The sequence below is a fragment of the Lissotriton vulgaris genome, chromosome 7, assembly GCF_964263255.1.
Source record: "Lissotriton vulgaris chromosome 7, aLisVul1.2, whole genome shotgun sequence".
NCBI lineage: Eukaryota > Metazoa > Chordata > Amphibia > Caudata > Salamandridae > Lissotriton > Lissotriton vulgaris.
In genome coordinates this window covers 1,103,262,516-1,103,284,442 of record NC_141695.1, presented here as the reverse complement: position 1 = coordinate 1,103,284,442, position 21,927 = coordinate 1,103,262,516, and the positions used below count along the sequence as shown (strand labels likewise).

The 21,927-nt window shown below is 45.1% G+C and overlaps 1 protein-coding gene across 3 annotated transcripts in view; it reads left to right on the top strand.

Moving 5' to 3' along the window:
- LOC147702977 (organic cation/carnitine transporter 2-like) overlaps positions 1-21,927 on the top strand; it is a 562,174-nt gene that overhangs the window by 255,933 nt on the left and 284,314 nt on the right. For 2 of the 3 annotated variants that reach the window (XR_015297558.1, XM_086931557.1), the window contains exon 4: positions 9,073-9,244. The exons of the other annotated variant lie outside the window; for it this stretch is intronic. Coding sequence is in view for 1 of the 2 variants with exons in the window: in XM_086931557.1 (XP_086787683.1) it covers positions 9,073-9,244 (172 nt within the window). In the remaining variant the exon portion in view is untranslated. The remainder of the gene's footprint in view (positions 1-9,072; positions 9,245-21,927) is intronic. 3 annotated transcript variants of the gene reach the window in all.

The following is a 21,927-nucleotide window of genomic DNA, read 5'->3' as shown; positions in this document are numbered from 1 at the left end:
TGAAGGATTTTGACTTGCTCACAAAATGTAGAAATATGCTCCCAATATTCCTTAAGTTCCAACTTTTTTGGGGTAATGGTTTCCTCAAGGGCTTGGTCTTGGCCTCCCAATTTCAGATTTGCTGTCGTGAAAAAATTGCTTCAAGAAGCTTTAGATTCCAGCTACATGCTCTTCCCACATTGGGTCCTAAAGCTCTTGGCAATTTCCTTTCACAGGTTTGGTGTGTTTGCGATAGCACCTCATTCTTTGTGGATGCTCCTTTGGACAACATGTCATTAAGAATGAAATCCTTTCTGCCTTAATTGTATGCTGTGTGATTTTGCAATGTGGATTATTAGAATCCATTGGTCGGTGCAATGGAAATTGCACTTATCACCACATCCACATTGTGTGGGTGCTTAGGATTGATGTTCCTGTAGGATCTTAGTGGGACCTCTAACTCAGGATGTGGCTGAAAAATGACCGCCTTCCGTGAAGTTTATCAATTCTGACCAGGTACAGAGTCCCCCCTTCTGCGATGCCTACTGTGGACCATCGTAGTTCTATAGGGATGTCATCTTTAGGAAAGGATCCCACCTTTCTATGCTACTGTTTAACCCTTTCGATGCTGATGACGAGCTCAGCTCGTCATGATGCACGGTTGAGCTGTGCTGATGACGAGCTGAGCTCGTCATGAAACAATGGGAAAGTGGGTGCCTGCAGCACAGCAGGGGAAAACACCTAGCAGCCAAGGTGTTAAAACTTGGTCAGAGCCTCACAGTTTGTTAGCCCTATTTTTAATATGTTGCACCCACTTTATAACTTCTTGGTGTATCGCTACTTCATACTGTGATGCTGTTTCTCCTAGGACAGATGTATTTTCCCCCCTTTGGAGGTGTGCGGTCGGCTCTATACTGGTAAGCCCCCTCCTCCCTCATGCTTAGGTATTCAAAAGCAGCTTGGCCACCGGGCTCCTCTGTAGGCTTTGGCGTGTCTTCTCCCTGTCCTTACATCAGTGCTGCAGTCTGTTCTATCTGTATTCGGGGTAGATGATCACTCTGCCAATCACACAGCTTTCCTGGCAGTGTCAGATCCTTAACGAATGTGTGTCTGCAGGACCAAGCCTCCATGTTTTCCTAGGTTAGGAAAACTTTCCCCAACTGCTGGAGAAAAACTCCAGGAACCCTATGTTGGAAAATGAGGTAGCATCTGTGAGGCATGCACAAATAACATGACTACATTTGTCCTTCAATGGGAACCAAACACCCATTTATAGCTCCTGACTCCCAGAGGGTAGAGTTGCAGAGCAGTCTGAGCCTTACTCAAGGGAGGTGGTGTGGGGATAATAATCGCCATTTGCAGGTGCGCAGAAATAACACTCAATAATTGATTGTCCAGTCTGTACTTTGCTTTATAAAAGTAAGAGTACCTTTATTAAACACACACACTACTCAATACTGTGCACCAATTTACAAATATACATAAGCTGTTGGAATTACTTTGTGACATTGCAAAACATCTCCACCCCTCACGCAGCGGCGTTGGGGTCTTGTACCACCACTCCCCAGCACATCATCTTGCCCCCAATGCAGTTAGTTGAACATAAACTGGAGCGAGGGCCCTGTGCACAGGCACCATCCCCGTGGCCACCCACCTCAATATCTCAACAAGCATTTAAAATAGGTAACCCTGGCTTGGTGACACACAACCTTGACTGAGCATTTCCTACTGACCATGAAGTATACACCTCTCCAACTTAAGGGCTAGCACTCTGGGTTATTTACCTAAGCGCAGCAGCAAGAACACATGTTTACACATCACTTTAGATTGACAGTACTTATCACATTTGTGGATCATTAGAATGCATTGCAATTACAGCCCCTAAAGGCATCACAGATTAAATCACAGGATTACGTATATACAGCCAGACACCCTATCAGGAATGTCTGGCAACATAACCCCACTTTGATTATGACATCACTGTACACATGTACTTCACATTACACATGTGACCTTCAGTCCCTCTCAAAGAAATAACATTATTAAATGCACTACGGGTGCAATTACACCTCTTCACCTCTAGGGGAGGACCTTCTCCAGACATCCCCAACTCAGCCCTTCACTCCTTGATGCACATCTATATACACCTTCAACTGTAGAACAAAAATTCCAGCCCAGAAGGTGTTAAAATGCTGGCTGAGCCCTTGAGGGGTTATTCTTTTCAAGTCCCCATGAGACTTATGGAGGGACTTCCAATTTCGTGCTGGGGGAGACTGCGCTTGTCCAGCAGCTTCCCCTGCACCTTTGCGCCTGTGTGGTGATGACCCCGTTCTCACGGGGCCACACAAGCAGAGAAAAACACAGTTTTGTCCTTGCAGGCCGATCCTGGCCTGCAAGGCATTATGGGTACTTTCGCATACCAGAGAAGCGGCTCCCCCACTGCTCCGGGGAGAGCCGCGCTGTCCTTCCTGGTGCTTTTCGTCATCTTTGGGGGGGTCGATCCCACCCGGACCCCATGCCTCCAGTGAGGGCTTCCCTGGCTCTGGGAGCCACCCCCGGCGGCTCCAGGACATCGGTGGAGGTCCGGTCCCACCTGGACCCCGTGCTGCCGGTGAGTGGTTTCCGCGGCCCGGGGAGCCCACCCCCGGCTGCTCCTCTCTTCCTTGCAGGGGCCCGGTCCCATCCGGGCACCCTGTGCTGGCAGACTGATGGGGGCAGCCGAGGGAGCCCACCCCCGACTGCCCCTGCCGACTCCCTCCCGGCCAGCTGGCACCCTCGTGTGCGACCGCGGGAGCTGGTGTGTGCCTTCTGGTCTGCCCACTCCGGCGGGCAGACACAAAGGCTTGCTCTTGTCCCGCGGGCCTCCCTGAACCTTGGGGGGAGTGCGACTGCACTCCCCATCCTTCTTCCTGACCTTCGGGGCATGGAGATGGGGTCCCGGGCCCCTTCTCTCCTCCTCATGGGGGCCCCGCGACGGCACCCCCCCCCCCCGACTTCACTCTTCTTCTGGGGATGGGGTCCCAGGCCCCTAGGCACAACTTCGCTCCCTGACTTTAGCGGGGGCACGATGGCGCTCCCCAGCCTCCTTCCACACACAGGCCCAGAGTTGGGATCCCACCAGGCCCCTCCTCTCTGCAACTCTTCACGGGGAGTGCAACAGTGCTCCCCGGCTTCGGGTGCCAGGGTTGGCTCCTGGCACCCTGCGGTGGCACATTCTTCACGGGGAGCGTGACGGCGCTTCCCGCCTTTGCTTCTGTTGGGGGCAGCCCCCAGGACCTGACCCACCCTGGGGGCACATCATGGACCGGCGGCGAAGCCCCCATGGGCTTTGCCCTCGGTCCTTCCAGAGGTCAAAGGTCGCCTACCTTCTATGGGGCGTATCTTTGGCCCCCAGGGGTCTGATTTTTCCGATTTTGGCCTCTTCTTGCTCCTGGTGGTGCACCCCACCCACTGGGAGCACTTTCCTTCGCCCTCCTGGTCACCTTCAGTAGGGAGATGTCTTCACTGGCTCCCTGCGCCAGCCTTTCGCCTGGCTCTTCTCCTGGGCCTCTCTTCTCCCTGCACAGAGGCCCCTGCTTCTGCGCACTCGTCCTGATCTCTTCTCCTGGTGCTGTTCAGGATCCTGGGACAGTCAGGGGTTGCTCCTTCCAACTTCCCATTGCGCCAGGTTCCAGCACCTTCTGCCTCTACAGAACACACCCCAGAGAGAGCTTCTCTTCCTGTGCAAACACTTTTTAAAGTTTGGGGAGGGGGCTGGCAGGAAGTATCTGATGGGCCTATCACGCAGCGACACATCACTTCGCTGCCCAGGCTCCCTCCTTCCTGCCCAGGCTTCTGGGTTGGTTCAACATGGCTTCGTCCAGGGTCTCTGACCACATGGTCTTTGAAAAAGCCCCTTCCCCCCAGGGCTGCCTTCTCCCTGGTGCAGCCTGGTGCCTGGCACCCAGTGATAGCTGCTGATGGATGAGCCTTTAGCTCCACCCATCTTCTCTTCCTTGTAGAGGAGGCCTTAGCGTGTGGAAGAAAGATTATCAATCCAGCCTGCTGAGGTCAGCCCTCAGCCAGGCCCTGGTTATGGCTGACTCAGAGAAATAGGACATTTCTGGATGACCCAAAAGTAGTAGAAATAGGACTTTGGACTCTGCAGAATACTTCTTCTCACACCCGTTACAGTGGACTTTATTGCATGTCTGGAATCTGTAGGCCTTAGGAAAGTTAATCTAGCCCATGGCTCCACATGCCCATAGGGGAATAATGAAGTGAAAAACAGTAATACACACTAACTTTCCCTGGCATGTTTCTTCCCAGTGTATAAAGCCTATTTCATGTCACAACTCCATTCTGCATAAGTCTTGCCTCACCAGTCTATCTGCACCTGCTCTTTGGCTGCGCACGCTAGGAATCTCCCCTCCGCAGCCCCTACACGTGTGCACACGCATGTACACATGTGTCTGCATATAAACAGCCCGGTGTGCCTTACTCCAACTGCTGCGCAGTGGCCTGGTCAAGCCAGGTGGACACCAGTAAAATCCCCACGCATTCTCTTTTATCCTGAGTTCATTGTGGTGAGTCCCAACTTTTGAGGCTTCCCCACAGTAAAAGCTCAAAAAGCGAAAAATCTGGGCGGCCATAGTGTCAGAACCACCTTCTAACACCCTAGCTAAAATGTGAGTATTAATAACCCTTGCAGAGTCGGTGGAACAGATAATACTACCCCTGACAACTACATCTGACGTCATTAGGTTGACAGAATAGAGATCTTTAGTCCTGATGAAGGCTGTCAAACCATGAGGGCAGTAAATTTACAGTAGAACCATGTTGACGATATATAGATTGAAGGGTAATAATGACCCTTTGACATCTTAAATTTATTTTTAATCATGCCATAAGGAACCTAAGAATAACTCAAATGGATTGAGCAACACTTCTAGGCAGTTTAAATTTTGCATCTGATCCCAACGTTCATCCAAGCTTCTAGTCTAGTTCCATCACGTACAGCCAGGGGTGCATGAGGTGTTGTAACTGCCCAATGATGGAGCATATCATGGTAAGTGGGTGAGAGCATTTCTCTAAAAAAAGAATGAGGGATCTTAATAGGAGGTGTTAACCTTATTGTGTTTTGTGACTATAACACCATTGTTAACCATTTATATACTAATTACTTATTACTACCCACAGAAACCCTTTTTAGCAGCCTTTGAAAAACAGGTTGAGGAAAAGGCAGGGAGGTTCCAACCCTGTGCTTTGCAGTTTATATGCAGCTGCTAAACACGGATTCATAGCTCACTGATCTATATTACAAGGATTGTCACTTCTCATCTCCAGATAACACAAGGATGTTTGCAACAAAAGCAGTAACCAAGGGGCATGTTTGGAACAGGCAGCGATAAATATCGCTGACCTTGTATGCCACACTATTTTCTATCGCTGGAATATTTCACCAGGCTAGAGTTGTAATAACAACATTTAGCGCCATGGCAATAAATATTCCAGCAATAGAGCCCTTTTCCATGGAACATCGCTGGTTTTTCAGCGATGTTCCATGTAAAACAGCGATATGCTTGAAAATACGACCCTGTGGTTGTATTACATGAATTCACCTCCCTTGTTAGGTATGCCTTAGTCAGGAATTTTTTTTTAAGTTCAAAATTATTTTATTTAAATTTTTGAGACAAAAGAAATAAACAAGAACAGTACATAACAAAAAATTAAAGCAGATAAGCGTAAATGATGAAAATAATAACAAGAATTATGGTACCTAGGTAAATTTGCAGTAGAGAGAATCAGTAACAAATAATCGTATAAGAAGAGGAAGGGAAAAAGGGGAGGAGGAGAGGAGTTAAATTCCTGCGTTAAGGCATACTTAGTGCGATTAAAATAATCGCTTCCCCGCGCTGTAAATATCGCGAAGCTGCCTTCGCGATATTTACCCATGTTGTTTCCACAGACACAACCTACTTTGCATCTCATTAACGATGCAAAGTTAGGCGTGCTGGAAACGGGAGCAAAATCATCAAAACACCCGATAGCGTGTCTTTGCTGATGAGCCGATAACATTTTCGCTGCTTTTCGGCCGAAAACGGCCGCAAAAGCGGCGATAATTTTATATCACCGCCTTGTTAATATGCCCCCAAGAAAGTTATTTTCATTAATTACAAATGTGTGACCTGCTTATTATATTCTGTGTTTGCAGCAGGGATATTAACCCTCTGTCCTATTTTATGAGTTGACCTTGCGAATAGACTAGACCCTGATCCCACCCGCTAGTACCTTAACCTCCAGATTATCCTTATCACTGTACACTGAACCTTGCTGGGTACCAGTGTCTACTATGTGAGAAAAGGTGTGCGGGTGCCCGAAATCCTGGCCTGGAACCGGCGACTGGTGCAATTAAATGTCAGTGCACTGAATACCAAAGCTGGTAGTCTTTAATCCACTACCACACACACCGTGCCCCTTTTTCTCTCCGTTGCAGGTTCCTGCTTTCGTTTTGTGATGATTTTGCAGTCTTTCTCTTCCTGAATCTTTCCGATCTGTGTGTTTTTCTCTTGCTTGCACTCTGTAAATATCTAATATGGAAAAATAGGTGCATGTCCCCATAAATAAGTGCTGGTCCCCAAAAATTAGGACCGGTCCCCAAAAAAAAGTTTCTTGTTGATTCTGGCGAACAGAGCATTGCTATAGTCCAGTCTGTTGCTGATGGGTGCATGCTTGACAGTTTTTCTGGATTCGGTTGCGATCCATCTGATGGTCTTTCGAAGCATGCGGAGGGTGTTGAAGCAGGTTGAGGAGACGGCATTGATCTAGTGGTTCCTTGTGAGCAAAGAGTCTAGTAGGATGCTGAGGTTTCGTGCATGGTCTGTCTGGGTATGGGGATTTCCGAGGGTCGAGGGCCAACAGGAGTTGTTCCATGCGGAGGGAGTGGAGGCAAGGATGTGAACTTCTGTCTTTTCTGAGTTGAGTTTCAGGCTGCTGTTCTTCATCCTGGTGGAGAAATGGTTTTCGTATCTTATCAGAAGCTGTGTCTGGTGTTGGTGGGTTCTTTGGTGAGTGAGAAGATCAGCTGGGTGTTGTCAGCTTAGAGACGATGTTGAGTCCGTGGTACCTGATGATGATTACAAGGTGGGCAATTTAGACTTTGAAGAGGGCGGAGCTGAGGGAAGAGCCCTGGGGTCCACAGTTGGTCTCTCTCAGTTTCGAGAGGTAGGGATGGAGTCTGACCTGTTGGGTTCTGCCGGGGAGGAAGGAGCGAATCCAGTCGAGAGCCTTGCCTCGGATGCCGGCGTTGTGAAGTCTAGTGGCTAGAGTGTGGTGGGGAATCGTGTCCAATGCAGCCGAGAGGTCCAGGAGGAGGAGGGCTGCTGTTGCGCCCTGACCGAGGAGGTAGCGGATGTTGTCGGTGGCAGCAAGTAGAACGGTTTTGGTGCTATGATTTCTTCGGAATACAAATTGGGAGATGTCCAGAACTTTGTTAGTTTTGATTAGGTTTGCTAGCTGGGTGTTAAAGGCCTTTTCGATGACCTTGGCTGCGAAGGGAAGCATGGAAATGAGCTTGAAACCCAATCTGTCTGTGACTTAGTGAGTCAGAGCTGATTTACTATAACACTTGTCTTTGTTGCAAATTTCTTTGAGGGGCAGAGTTTTTAAAAAACAAATACATTAGGTGACTTTCAGTCTCCACTTGTCATGACTCTGCCCTCTTTTATCTACTACCCCTTGACTTCCTATTTATGGGATCCCAGAGTAAATGTTTTGCATTTCCGGCAGTGACTGATGGTGCTTTAATTTAAGGGTATATCACATTACATTGTCCTATTATGGAGAACCCTTATATGTTTTCCCTCACAACCTTTCCTTCATTTGTAATTTTAGCGTAGATCTTTTAAAACTGAAAACCCACTTCTCAGAACTCATGTTCATGTACACACTGTCCTTCCTCTTCTTTGTTTCCCTCCTCATTTTCCCATGTCATAGTCTCCGCGAAGAGACTGATTCCGTGGTCTCCAATTTGAATTGCATCTTCTAGAATTATAGACCTGTCAACTTTAGCTATCTTTCACCATGTGATCTGAGAGAGAGATAAGAGGGAGGGGACATAGGGAGTGTGGCTTTGGATGACCTGCTCTGCCGAGGCAGTCCCTACCGGACCCCAGGGCCGGCTCAAGCATGTGCAAGCTGTGCACCTGCACAGGGCCACCAAACCCCAGGGGCCACCACGCCAATATATATCCTTAATATAATAATCCTCTGAGGATGGATACATATTTGTGTGGCGGCCCCTGGCAGGGATTTGGCGGCCTCTGGCTCTATTCCACTTCCAAACAACCTGACCCCCCCTCTTTACTGGCCTGCGCGCTCCGCCCCGCCCGACCCCCTCTTCCGGACCCCCTACCTACGCTCCCTGCCCAGGGCCACCATGAGCCTAGAGCCGCCCCTGCGGACCCTATCTCCCTCCTTCACCTCTCACATAGCAAAATATGACTCCCGCGCCCATTTCGTTAGGAGTTTGTAACTGGTTCCCTCTTTGCAGAGTATTACCATGTGAGCGCGAACTTGTTGCATGAAATGCTCTCCTGCTCACTGTGCGATAGATAGTGCCTCTTCACTGGGTTGCCATGTGATGAGGTTTGAAACTGTGTGTCACACGGCAGCACCCTGGCAGCTGAGAGGCCTGATTATCGTTGTGCCCACATTACTTGGAAATGCAGACAAACACGAGCTGCATGTAATGTTTTGGTCATTTTGTTGTTGTACATACATGATGTTTGTTTCTCTTATTTGTTGTATTGTTTTCATAATTATTTCTCTGTAAAAGTTTTGTCTTTGTTTCCTAGCTAGGAGCCAATGTTGACGCTTCTCATGCTGGTTGGGGAACAGTCCTTTTACAAAAATTGCTACAATATTTGCCCTTTTTCCAGTTCTGAGGGAAATGGTTACTAGAGTTGTGCTGTTAAAAGCTTGATTATCCATTCTGCCCTTCTGTCCAAAGAGCGGGGGTGCTTTGTTTAAATGTGGCTTTAGAAGTGATGGATCTACTCTGCATGGTTTGTGTATACCAGCATAATAACAAATTCCAATCCCTTGTTTCAACAGGAGCAGAGATTCTTGGCAAGTCAGTTCGCATTATATTCTCAACCATAGGAGTCTGCCTATTTTATGCATTGGGCTACATGTTGCTGCCACTATTTGCTTTCTTCATCAGAGACTGGCGAATGCTTCTTCTGGCACTCACTGCTCCTGGGCTTTTGTGCATTCCATTGTGGTGGTGAGTTCCCGGGCGCTTCCATTTTACGTTTTTATTTCTTTGAAAAGGCTGATGGCAATGTAACACATTAAACAACCGGCACTCACTCTGTTTAATGTGCCTGTATGCATGCCCACGAAACCACACCCGCTTTGCCTGTGCTTACTTAATTTTTTTAAGTTATTATTTTTAATGCTTCTTGAATTTCTCAGGCATATCATTTTTGACTTTTAATATTAGATATGTGCGTTGCTGAATGCACATTATTCATTGCGTTAATTTCTTTGCATTTATATACACTGCTGCTTGGCTTCAGGTTAAACCAGGAGTGGAAGCGGAGCTTCATAATAGCCTACATCAGAAGAGAACTTGGTTAAAAAAAATCTGCATCAGCAAAGTACACGTTAATAGAATCTGCAAGATTGTGGAATGCAGTTAATCCCCCCACAGAAAATAGAAATATATTAAGATCGCAGAGAGGCGAGTGTGCTGTATTTTCATATAATGGAACCTTTGTGTGGAGCCACTACTTCCTGACAAGAAGTCAAATGAAATCCAGAGTGTACTCCAACTACCAAAGTAGCTTGTATACTTTATTTGAGTAAACAGTGAATGCGCCGTGATGAAATGAGCAGATGGATAAAACGATTTAGCGTGTCCTAGAGAAACACACCGTTGACGGCATGTTTCTGGTACCTCTTCCTGGCTGCCTAAGGATCTCAACAGCAGGCAGCCAAACCAGGCAGCGAAGGTTCCTTAACCTTCGGAAATAGAGCCTGCTCTGAAAATGCTTCATTGGTTTGCCCCCTCACTACTTACAAAACAGAATTCTTGGGGCTGCAGATCCTTGGTTGGTCCAGGTCCCTGGAGTATCTATCAAACGTCCTAAACTCAAACCTGAAAGCAGAAACAAATCACACACAGTTAAAAACAAGCATTTGCAATGCAATAGGTCTCGCAGCATTAAAGTTTGAGTTTTTGGCATTGTATATGACAATGGGTTGCATTAAATTTTTAGCAAAGTCTGTATTGGTGTTACTAATAGCAGAAGGATTGGGCCAATCAGTATTATACGTTAATATGGTTTCAAAAGAATGTCTTTGTTGAGGAGATTTGGAAATCAGGTGAGTTTCCCTTGAAGAGGGTAGGACCGGATAGTGGTGGGTAAGGGTGAGGCCCTCAATAAATGGTCGGAAGTCCTCTTTCCCTGCTTTGTTTTTGTGCTTGTGTTTGTGGCCCCTGAGATGCTATATTCTTTTGGATGATGTCACTGAGGTTCAAGACCCTAAAGAGTGAGGCAAAAATCTAACATCTGTTGATGTACCAAAGTCTAAGAATGTACCATTGAAGTATGGGTGGTGAGCAGAGATGGAGGCTCAGGAGACCAGGCTGAGGGCAGTTGTATCTGAAGGGGAAAGGGACGTCAGGACAGAACTTTCCATGGAGAGAGGCTGGGGTGGGAGCAGAAGCAGGGGGTTTTGAGGATTTGATCGACTCTTCTGCCTGTGCCTTGGGTGTTTCCCAGTTTGCTCAAGCCTGTATTAGCTTTGCCAATTGCCTTTGGTGGGGCTGCAAAGCATTGAGATGCTGCCCACAATCATCAAAATAAAAATGTATAACAAAATGCCCACACAATGGCTGTGCAGTTATTCCACTGTCAAAAGCATGCATCAGAATGTATGCGCACTTCGCTGACATTACATAGGTGTGTTTTGCTCCAGTTTTCTTTTTTTTCCAATTCAGTTTGGAAGACGGCAAATAGAAAAATAAATATTTTTTAGCACAAAAGCTCCAATTAAAATAAATAAATAAAAAAGCTGGTGTGAGGTAGAGCGGTCGTAATGTAGGAGCGGGTGGGAAACGGAAACAAGTCAGCCCAGCACCATGTGACTCTGGGCAATAAATTGCGTAATATTCCTGACGGCCCCCAACGCCGGGATGCCTCCGGGTAACTGTTCGTGCTTTACAAATACAGGATTTACAACCCCCCTTGACTGTCTTCAGCTTGGGGACAGGGGAGAAGGGAAAAGTATGTAAAAGGAAGATGTGGAAAGACCGCGAAGAGAAGGTTAGGTGTGGTAAGGGGCAAAGAGAAGGTGGGGTGAGGGGAAAGTAGAACAGAAAAGGGAGAACACTGAAGGAGCAGAAAGGTGGAACACGGATACAAGCACTGTGGAGAGAGAGGAAAAAAACAAACGAGAAACCACACAAACACGGGAGGAGCACATGAGACAGGAGGCATAGAGAAAGAAGAGGTTGAAATGGAGAAGAAGAGAAGACAACTGGGCAAAGAATGGGATGAGAGGAAGAGCGTGACTGAGTGACGCTGTGTGCACACGCCTAGGTGCCTTGAAGCGAGCAGCAGCGCAGTGCCTGGTGACTCTCCTTGATGGCGGCAGTGTGTTTGTAAGCTGGCAGGGCACACTGCACTTAATTACTACCTCTAGGCGCGGTCTAGTGTGTGTTGCGGCTTCCAATGCACACTGAGGTAGTGACGCTTTGTGCAGCGCCGAGAGTGCATCTGCCATTACTGCAAGGCGCTGTCCATACCACGGGGCCTGCGTGAGGGTGCTACGAAGGCAGAACTGTCACTGATGTCAGCACAGCGCTCTCTGCTGCTGCCAGGCACTTTATCGCACATGACCTCCACTCTGCTTCTCTCCAAAAGTCATCCTCTGTAAATTAGATGCCCCGCCCACATGCATTAGACACCCCCAAAAAGTAAGTCACGTAGAACTTGCCGCTCCCTTACCGTGTAGTACGACAAGAGACCCGCGTTGTAATCCAGCACGAACCAGCGGTACTGCCAACTTTTCATAACGTTCGTCCATTTGCTTAGCGGACCTTCCATGATAGACGCCATATTGGGACAGAATAACAACACCACCAGCGACGTCACGTGGCACGTTTTCTGTCGGGCGAAGTGATGACGTGATGACGTGGACTGTGGCGCGCGAGGAGAGGGGATGCATAAACTGGTGTCCTGCGCAGCTTGTGCACGAGATGAGGGGAAAGACCGGACTGGCGGTAAGTGGGATGGGGGGCGGTGCGCTTGTGTGTGCGAGCGCGTGTGTGTGTGCAACGGAGGAGCGTGTGTGTGTGTGCGCGACGGGGGTCTCTGTATGTGTGCGTGCGTGGATGTGTGCTTGTGTGTGTGTCTGTGTGTGCGCATGCGTGCAGAGGGTGCCTGTGTATGTATGCTTCCCAGGAGACAGACACGGCGAGCGCGTTCGCGCGCGCGCGGCCGGCGGAAAAGGCAAAGCGCGCGACCCAGACTGTCTCCTGGGAAGCATGCTCCCTGACATAAGATCTCGGCGAGTACAGCGCTGACGCGCTGTATCGCTACGAGACCTAAAAACTACTAAAGCACAAACTGAAACTTCGAAATTGTCTAAAATTAAGACCACACAAAAAAGAAATTATGATCGAGAAACGTTGGTCTATGTCTAAACCACCATTACCTCTTTCTAATGTACTCAGGACCCAGAAGAAACGGAAAGGAGGCATGCCTACACTGCTCCACAAAACACTTAAATAAAGAAACATATAAAAAAGGGTAGCACCAGATAACCTTAGTGGTTCAAGAAAAGACTTATTGTCAAATGCCATGTCGGCTCTCCCCTTCACCTCCCCTAGCCTTTTTAAAAATAGGGTTATACTAGTTCACCATGCTTAGTAAGTTTTTATTTTTAGAGACACTTTATAGCCCTGTCTTAAAAACGGGACCATCACCAAGACTAAGGCATCTCAACTTCTAAGGCTGCCATTTAATTCTTCGAGTATGCTTACTTACCGTCAGGTGTTAGCTTACCACTTACACTGCCAAGAGCAACGTGGAAGTTAGTTTGTTTGCCAAATATTAGGATGTGAAGAGGCACGCAGATATATATATATATATATATATATATATATATATATATATATCTACCAAGATGCCCTGAGCTTAAGAACGCACTCCACAGGGGTTGAATTCCACAGGAACTTTAATGTAAATGTAGGCCCACTGGAGGGCTTTTGAAATCTAAACAAAAAGGACTGTCACAAAGCAGCCCCCACTGGCGGGGAAGAATTGGGCACTACATTTACCAGTATGCGGTTCGTGAAATTACTCACCTGTGAGGTAGTTCCAATGTGGAATCAATTAAGCACGCTGAGAAATGATGAAAGCGTGATAGTGCATGATGTGGACTGGCAGTGTTATACCCTTTGAAAAAGGAGCAAGTTGCTCCGAAATGCATCAGGGATGAATTAATTGGGACAGCGTTGCCGATTTGTTTACATTAAAGTTCCTGTGGAATTCAACCCCTGTGGAGTGCGCTCTTAAGCTCAGGGCATCTTGGTAGAAATATATATATATATATATTTCATTATTCTTAATATTACAGTGATCTGTATTCATTTACCTAGCTCTTTTGTAGCCATAAATATCTACGCTTCTGTGATAGAGAAGTTTGCATTGAGGTCCATTCACCACATTCTTTATTTGTAGTTCCCGGTGGAGCCTAATGATCCTGTATTGGAGAGGAGATGGTCCTTGAGGGCCACCTAGGCAATGAATGTAAAAGTATACAGACATGTTTCTGTAGATTCACCCTGAGATGGATAGGCATCCAATTTTGAAATGTTGCCAGGTATTCAAATTAGGTGTTTAGTTGTGATTTATCAATGCAGCCGAGCTACAGTATTAGTGGATTGCGACTAATATTGTGTGATTAGTAATGAATAAACCTTAGGATTTCGCACATTTAATTGGGTAGATTGGATTCTTCAGTTTAGAGTAGTATTGTAGTTTGAGAGTTCTTTGTGCTCAAAGCAGCCTTCCTGACCATTGACAAAGCTCTGATTCGTTTTTGCCGAACTTTTTTTATGTTTCCCAAAGGGTGAGGAACTTTTCTATAAATGTTCCATAAATGGCTCAAAAACCTTTTCAGATATTCTGACCATAGAGCAAGCAGATTATGATTCACTGATATTTCATTCCAGATTAATGCCTGTAAAGTATTTTTGGAAAAATGACTAATTGAGTAACTTTTGCATAATTTTGCCTACATTTTTACAATAAATTCAGTTTAGCCAGGGTCCTAATTTAACATAAATAGTTTCTAAGCTGTAGTCAAAAGATAACAACTGTTTTGCAGAAATGACATTAAGTAAGGGAATGATAGAAAAAGCATGTCAAATGTTATAAAGTTGTCAAATGATGTATTTCATTGTTACAAATACAATGCGATGACCAGGTACTAAACAGGCGCTCAACAAAATTTTGGCCAAAGTAAGATATCCTTTGTGAAAAGATTCTGCTACAAAGCATAGAAAAGGAAGGTCACCTTTCTTCCTTACAAACACCAAGGAATCCCCCTTTTAGAACATTTATAAGATTCTTAGCTGAGCAGATAATAATCAATATTTCAAGTCCAAGATATGTCTCAACAAGTACATGTATCAGTGATAGATTTATAAGTGTCCAACCTTGTATCCAAAGAAATGTATTCTTATTAACAACACCATGGTCTGTTGTCATAGCATCATTGTCATTTATTTCTGTTTGTTTTCCATCAATCAAAGACACAGCCAACACGTGTTTCGTCGGGCATTAATGTCATGCCTTTCGACTTCTTCAGGGCTGCAAGCCAAGAGGACAATAATACTTAATATCTTTTAACGTTTAAAACACTGGTCAAAAGTAATGATCACAATGAATTTATAGTGACGGGAGAGGTTAAACCATATGTGAGGTCACCCTCAAAGGATACCATGTGACTCATATTAAGCTAATTAGAGATTCACCTACATATAAAGGTGCATACCCTGGTGTTTAGACAAAGTCACAAGAAGAGACCCACAAGTCCCAAGATTGAAAGAAATTGTAAAGTAAAATTCACTTTACCAAAGAAAAAATCATATCCTTCCTGTAATTCAGAGCTCCATGGTATAGCCGTGAGTTACACCCTAGAACGAAAGAGGACACTCCTCATTTCCTCCTCACACTCCTCATTTCCTCTATATATGTAACAATATTTATCACGGTAACTGTGTAAAGTATAATAGTTTCCTAATATTCCTAAAAAGTCTCCAACTAGTCACATTCTACACTAATATTTCTCCTTTCTCAAGAACCAGTACTATCATACAGTAAAAAATAAAATAAATAAAAACACTTGTAACAAGACAGAAGTACACAGCAAGTAAACCCCGGTTACATAAAATGATTCAATAATCCATTCATGTAGCTCACCTCATTGTTAGAGAAATTGTCTTCAAAGTAGGGAAGTAATCATAAATGTCACAATCTGTACCATTAATCGTAAAGTCTCCTATCTCGTCGGAGAAAGTACTTGATATATATTTATTCTGTGGTAAAAAACGAAGATATAACATTCCTAGTTTAGTCAATTACGTCCGTAACTGTAAGATATACTCATACAGATTCAGCCACTTTCAATACACTCACCAGTACTTGGGCTGACAGTCTCCAAAATTTTAAGAATTCCCGTTCTCAACACGAGTACGTGGCGAGTAATCCTATGTGTAAAAATAGTGAAAAAACGATCTTAAGGTTCTAATATATCAATCTGCTTATGATAGTAATAAAAACAAGTCACGCTACAAAACCGGGCAGCTTACCTACAAAATACCGCGTGTACGCCGGCATGTAAACACAGTCCGCAGCGGGCGTCTTGTACGGGCGCTATTTTATTTACAATTGCAAAGCGTCTTCGGGTTATAAGTTTGGTCGCCATCTTGTAGTGGTTAATAATCACCTAATCTATTGTTATTAATAATAATGTATATATTCTTGTCTCATGTATTGTCTCTAATGATTATTCCAACATAATATTAGTGCCAGTAAAAGTAAAACCGCCTCTATACGATAATAACAATCGCATTAGTAACGTGTACATCGGTTGTCTCTGCACTAATAAAAACTGCGGATATCCACTCACTAAATCACGATTTTAATTTACTATATAAAGATTATAAATTACATTCGGTTTCAAAAATATATTATTAGCATCCAAGTATAATGCCGTTTTTATGTCTTGGATTCTAGGTGTGAAATAACTGACTCTTGCTTCCTTAGGCACACTCCCAGGTACATTTGCCATGTGTTTTTTTATTAACAATGTTAAAGTTGTTTAGTTTTGTCAGATATCTCTGCAGATCAAATGCCCTATCCTATAATAAAATAGCCAAGACTTTTTGATTTTACTAAAATTATATATGTAATGTACTTACTTAAAGGGGCTTTCAGCGAGCTCTCTTTATCCATTGTTCTGTTGTGTCATTCACATTATGCTTTCACCCACTGCAGCAGACAGCAGGGGCCAATGGCTCAGCCTGCTTCAGCCCTGGATAACTTTACTTTTAATGGCTGCATTTTGCTCTTTAACAAGGTGCACATCCACACCTAGTTAGTTCCCTGCAATGCCAGTGTTTTTGTTTTTACTTTATTATTGTTTAAATGTTCGCTTTGTTTTTAGATACGCATGTGATAGTAAGACTCTTTTATTGTGAGTGCAGTGTACATTCCAGCTTTATCATTTCCTGACTGCTGCTAATGCTGTTGTAAATTCCATGTGGACTGCCCTCTATTTATCTGGCGGCTTCTATTTCTCAGATTGTGTCCATTCTAAACTGTTTTTATAAAGCTATCCTCTTGTTAATATGCATGCACTGAAGTGCATTTATAACTGCAGTAGGAGGGAGTCCTTACATAAAACTCCCGGACAAAAATGGGATCCAGACATACTGAAACTATCTCAGAGTTCCTCGGTTATCACGTTTATTAATGAGGTCTCTAGGTATATTAAAACCAATTCCTTTGGACTGGTATCAAAGACTATAATATCTCAAGCCCGTCTCCTATTTCGCCATATGTTTCTGCCCACAAAGATTAGCCTACTTGGCCTAGGACCCTTGGCTAGAGTCAGAGTGTACGTCTCCCTGCTCAACTAAAGGTTTCACCAGATCTGATGCAGATCAACGGAGAGCAATGCAGTGCCTGGCATTGCAGCCTCTATCTCCTGTATTTTTGATGCTGTGCTGGATTTAGTTTTTGCTGACTTAGATGCTTTGAGCACTTTGCACTGCTCATCAGTGTCAAAGTACAAATGCTCCATGTGTAAATCATTACAATTGGTTCTCTCTGATTGGCATATTTGATTTACTGGTAAGTCCCTAGTAAAGTGCATGAGTGTGCCAGAACTGTAAATCAAATGCTACCAGTGGGCCTGCAGCCCTGATTGTGCCACCCTCATAAGTAACCCTGCAAATGTAACTCAAACCTACCTTGCAGTGTCTGAACGCAGTTGTGAAATGCCATGTCGACCTGGCAAGTGCACCCACTTGCCAGGCAATAACCTTCACTTTTCTTACATTTCAATTCAATTCAAAAATTCTTTATTTCGGCTTTGTTGCCATAAAAGAAACAATGCATATACATTACAATTAAAAAAGATTACAGCATAGAACTTTAAAACATTTAGCTAAAAATACATTTCGTGTTAAAAACAGTCGAAGCACAAACGACAGTAAGATTCTATGGGGGACCCCCCACTTACATTTAAGATACCCCTCAGGTAGACCCAAGGTACCCCCAGGGGCAGGGTGCAATGTATGTGAAGGGTAGCACATGCACTCGTGTGTGTGACATGTCCTGATAGTGCAGTACTGCCAATTTAGTTTTCCCACTATTGAAAGGCTATGTCTCCCATAGGATAGCATGGGACATACTTTTTAACATCTTACAAGTATACCTTCCCATTGGGACAAGATAGAGGAAGAAAGTTTAGCCTCTTTGAACTCAGAATTTAGTAACACATCTTTTAATAACAATGGTTTTAAATTGAGTGTTTGAAAATGTCACTTTTAGAAAGTAGGCTTTTTCTTGTTGAACTATTCTGTGTGCCTCTTTCTGGATGGGGATTGACTGTCTGGTTTAGGTGTGACAGGAGCTGGGGATGTGCATTCACTGTAGACAGCCACTGGGGGAGTTGCGGTCTGACTGGCCCTTCCTGGATGACTAGAGCTGAGCTGAATAGACCTTGGCTTCATTTAGAGTAGTGAGAGGAGTTTCCTTGCACCTGATTAGAGCCTTTCCCTTTCACAATGATGTCTCCACCCCCTGTGGTAATACTGCACCAGCGAGGACAGAACTGGTTTGAACTGTGCTCAGAGACCCACGCACAAAGAAAAACAAAGACAAAACGGGGTATAAGTAGTGGACCTTAAACCCCAGAACGTTAGATCACTTCTGGACTCAAGAGGAACCTTGGCCAAGGAGAAGAGCTGGAGAGCTATGAGGAGGAGTACTGCCCCTTTGCTGTGTGGGGTTGGCTTTCAGTTGCTGCTTCAGCCAAGGAAAGGACAAAGATTGGAACTTTGCAGAGAAACCTGCTTGAAGAAGAATCTCCAAGGGCTTGTGTGTGCTGGCCTCCTATTCTGAAGTCTCAGTGACACAAATACTTCACCCTAGCTTCCCTAAATTCTATTGCTGAGAGTTCTGACCTGCCAGGAGGTGCCTGTTCCAGTTTTGGGCTTCTGGAGGATGTTCCTGCTTTTGGTAGCTGGAAGACCCCTAAGAGAAGCAAAAAAAGCAATCTCTGACGCTGTTAGACATGCTGTGGTGATGCCGCGGCCTGCACCGAGCCCAGGGGCACTGCTCGTGAACTGCACGATGCACCAGCCTGCCTATGCTGCAGCGCTGATGTCCTTAAACGCCTCCAGTTATCGCATTCCCGACCCCACTGCTCGTACCAACACTGCCGACATCTGCAACCTGTTATTGTGGCGATGATAACCGCTGCGGGTGACTCCACAAACTCACCGACCGCATTGCCTCGCTGGAACCGAAGCCTGACTGCCGATGCAACCGACTTCCCTTGTCCTCAGACGCCTCACCTTCATGACGCCGTGCATCGTCATAGACTTCGTTTTTCAAGATACGGTTTGTTTGGGAGTCCATGTGACTCCGCACCTGACATGGCGCACCTCGTTGTCAGCCCCGTACATTGAATTTACTGCAGTCATGACGTGGTAATAGCCCCAGGTGGAGCTATTTGTACTCTACAAGCTTTACTTTGGAAATAACTGTTTTTTAGTGCTACTTTACTACATGTATTGTTGGAGTTTTGTCATTTTGGTCTTGTTGAGTTTAGATAAAGATACTTTAATTTTCTAAACTGATGTAGTGTCCATTTATAGTGTTTTCACAGTGTTCCTGTGTGTTTTGAGTACAAATACTTTACACATTGCCTTTGGGATAAGCCTGTCTGCTCGTGCCGAGCTAACAAGGAGGTGAGCAGGGGTTATCTAAAGTGTGTATCCCCCTTACCCTGGCTAGAATCAATAGTCCCTATTTCGACAAAGATACATACCTCTGCCAACTAGAGACCCCCAGTTCTAACATTCGTGGTCAGCAGTGAGGATTTGAACTTGTATTTGTACTTGACCCACAGTGATTGGTGTAGATTACTAGTTTAGTGCAGATCACTACTCAAATACATACCGTGTTTTTGGCTCTACTTTTGATCTGGACCTTGAAGTATCCACTCACCATGTCTCTAATTGGTAAACCAGCAGAGGAGACCGAATTGGATTTTAGCATTGAAATGTTGCATACTTCCAAAGTAGATCAGCTCAAGCATTGTCTGCATCCCTGTTCCCGCACATTTTGACTCCACGGGGCAGTCTCTTGAAGTCCCTTGTTTGGCTCTTCTTTGTTTACATGTGCAACCTCTTCCGCACAGTGCCCCCTTCTCCGTGATCAGCTGGATCCCTCTCTGACCCTGAATGTGGTTGTTGCTTCAAGGGAAATGCCCTTCTTTGTTGTAGTGGAGTTGACAGATTGCTTGTATTGCGACTATTTAAACAAAGGCCTGAGCCGGCGTCTTTAAGAAAAGAAAACTCCATATAGATTTTAGGTTGGAGCTGGATTTGTTCACAGGGAATGCACTTGCGACCCCTCTCGCCTTAATATCTGACAAAAGTTTGGGGCTTGTGAGCAGAGGGCAAATCAAAATAAGTTCTCCCTCTTCCTTCTTTCCCTCCATTTTGCCCCTACCATCTTCGCTGACCTTCATTAGGTCCTTCTTGAGATTTTTGTTTGCTCTCCTCGTTCTTTTCTTGGGGGGTTAACAGATGCCGACTGGTCCCTTGACTTCCCCGACCTCATTGCTCTGCTTTTTAATTTGTACTTTTATGCTGTTGTTCTCTTCTTCTTCTTCTTCGTCCCTTCTTTTTCCTACTCAGCTCTGTGCAGTTGTTCCAATCCAGCTAGTTCCACCAATTGCGAGTCCAGTAGGTGGTGGTGACGATGGTAAGATGATATTGAGAAGGCACACTGGATGGTTAGGCAAGAAAATACCTACTTTCTAAAAGTGGTATTTTCAAACACAGAATGTGAAAATAACCTTCACTAAAAGATGCATCTTTAGATTCTAAGTTCAGGCATACTAAACTTTGTTTCCCTACCTAGTTCCCAGGGCCAGTTATGTTTATAAGATGTTAAAAACAAACTCCCCATTCTTTCCTATGGGGAACAGGTAACCTTGCAATAGAGAAAAACGAAATTGGCAGTAATTCACTATCAGCACATGCCGCACACACCAAGGCATGTCCCACCTTTCACATACACTGCATCCTGCCCACAGGGTCACCTTGGGCCTACCTTAGAGGTGACTGACATGTAAGAAAAAGGAAGGTTAGGGCTTGGCAAGTGGATGCACTTGCCAAGTCGACATGGCAGTACCAGACCGCACACAGGCTCTGCAATGGCTGGCCGGAGTTATATTTACAGGAAGTTTGGGTGGGTGGCACAATCCAGTGCTGCAGCCCACCAACAGCATTTGATTTACAGGCCCTGCACATGCAGTGCACTTTACTAGGGACTGCCACATAAATCAAACAGTCCAATCATGGAAACACCAATCCACAACGCATTTTACCCCAGGAGCACTTGCACTTTACCACTTATCAGCAGCGAGAAAAGTGCGCAGAAACACTAAGCTTGCACAAACGGAGTTAAAACCGGGAGGTCAGAAAGCAAAAACTCAGGGGAAACACGCCAAAAGATGCCAAGTCTAACAGTTCCATAATTTGATTTTTATTGATGTAGGCCCATCCCCCAAATGGGAGAGCCCCAATATTTTAACACAAGTAGCTGCATGGTACTGGAGGAAATACACTCATAATGTCTAGAAGGATGTACCGTAGGCCTCTAATTTGACCCTTTTTTTTTAAAGTGTGTTTTTTGGAGACCAAAGAAATAGTTTTGCCTTAGCTAATATTTATTTTTATTGCATTGCGGGCCCATCAGATTCCTCATCAATAAGGTTTTGCAAAAACCATGGCAGAACAAAACACGAATTGCAAAAAAGGCGGCCAGTAACAGATTTATTGGTTTTGCCAACGCTTATCAAAATTGTGGTGGCCCGACCTGTGATAAGGCAGCCATGGAAATATGTAGTTTGAAGAAAAGTGTTGCCCTTTATTGGAAGTGAGCTCTGGGCGACTGTTCAATTTTGGGAGAGCTGGAATAGAGTCTTTAAGATAGCAGTAGGTTTTGAGGCTGCTAATAATTTGGTGGAAGCCTTTAAACACAAGGATAAAGAGATGCATGGCAGCAGGCAGTAGAATTGTGACTGGCTATTTTGGTGACTTTGGGCTCATGTCATGTAGCCCATTCTGGTTTTAATTTTTCATTG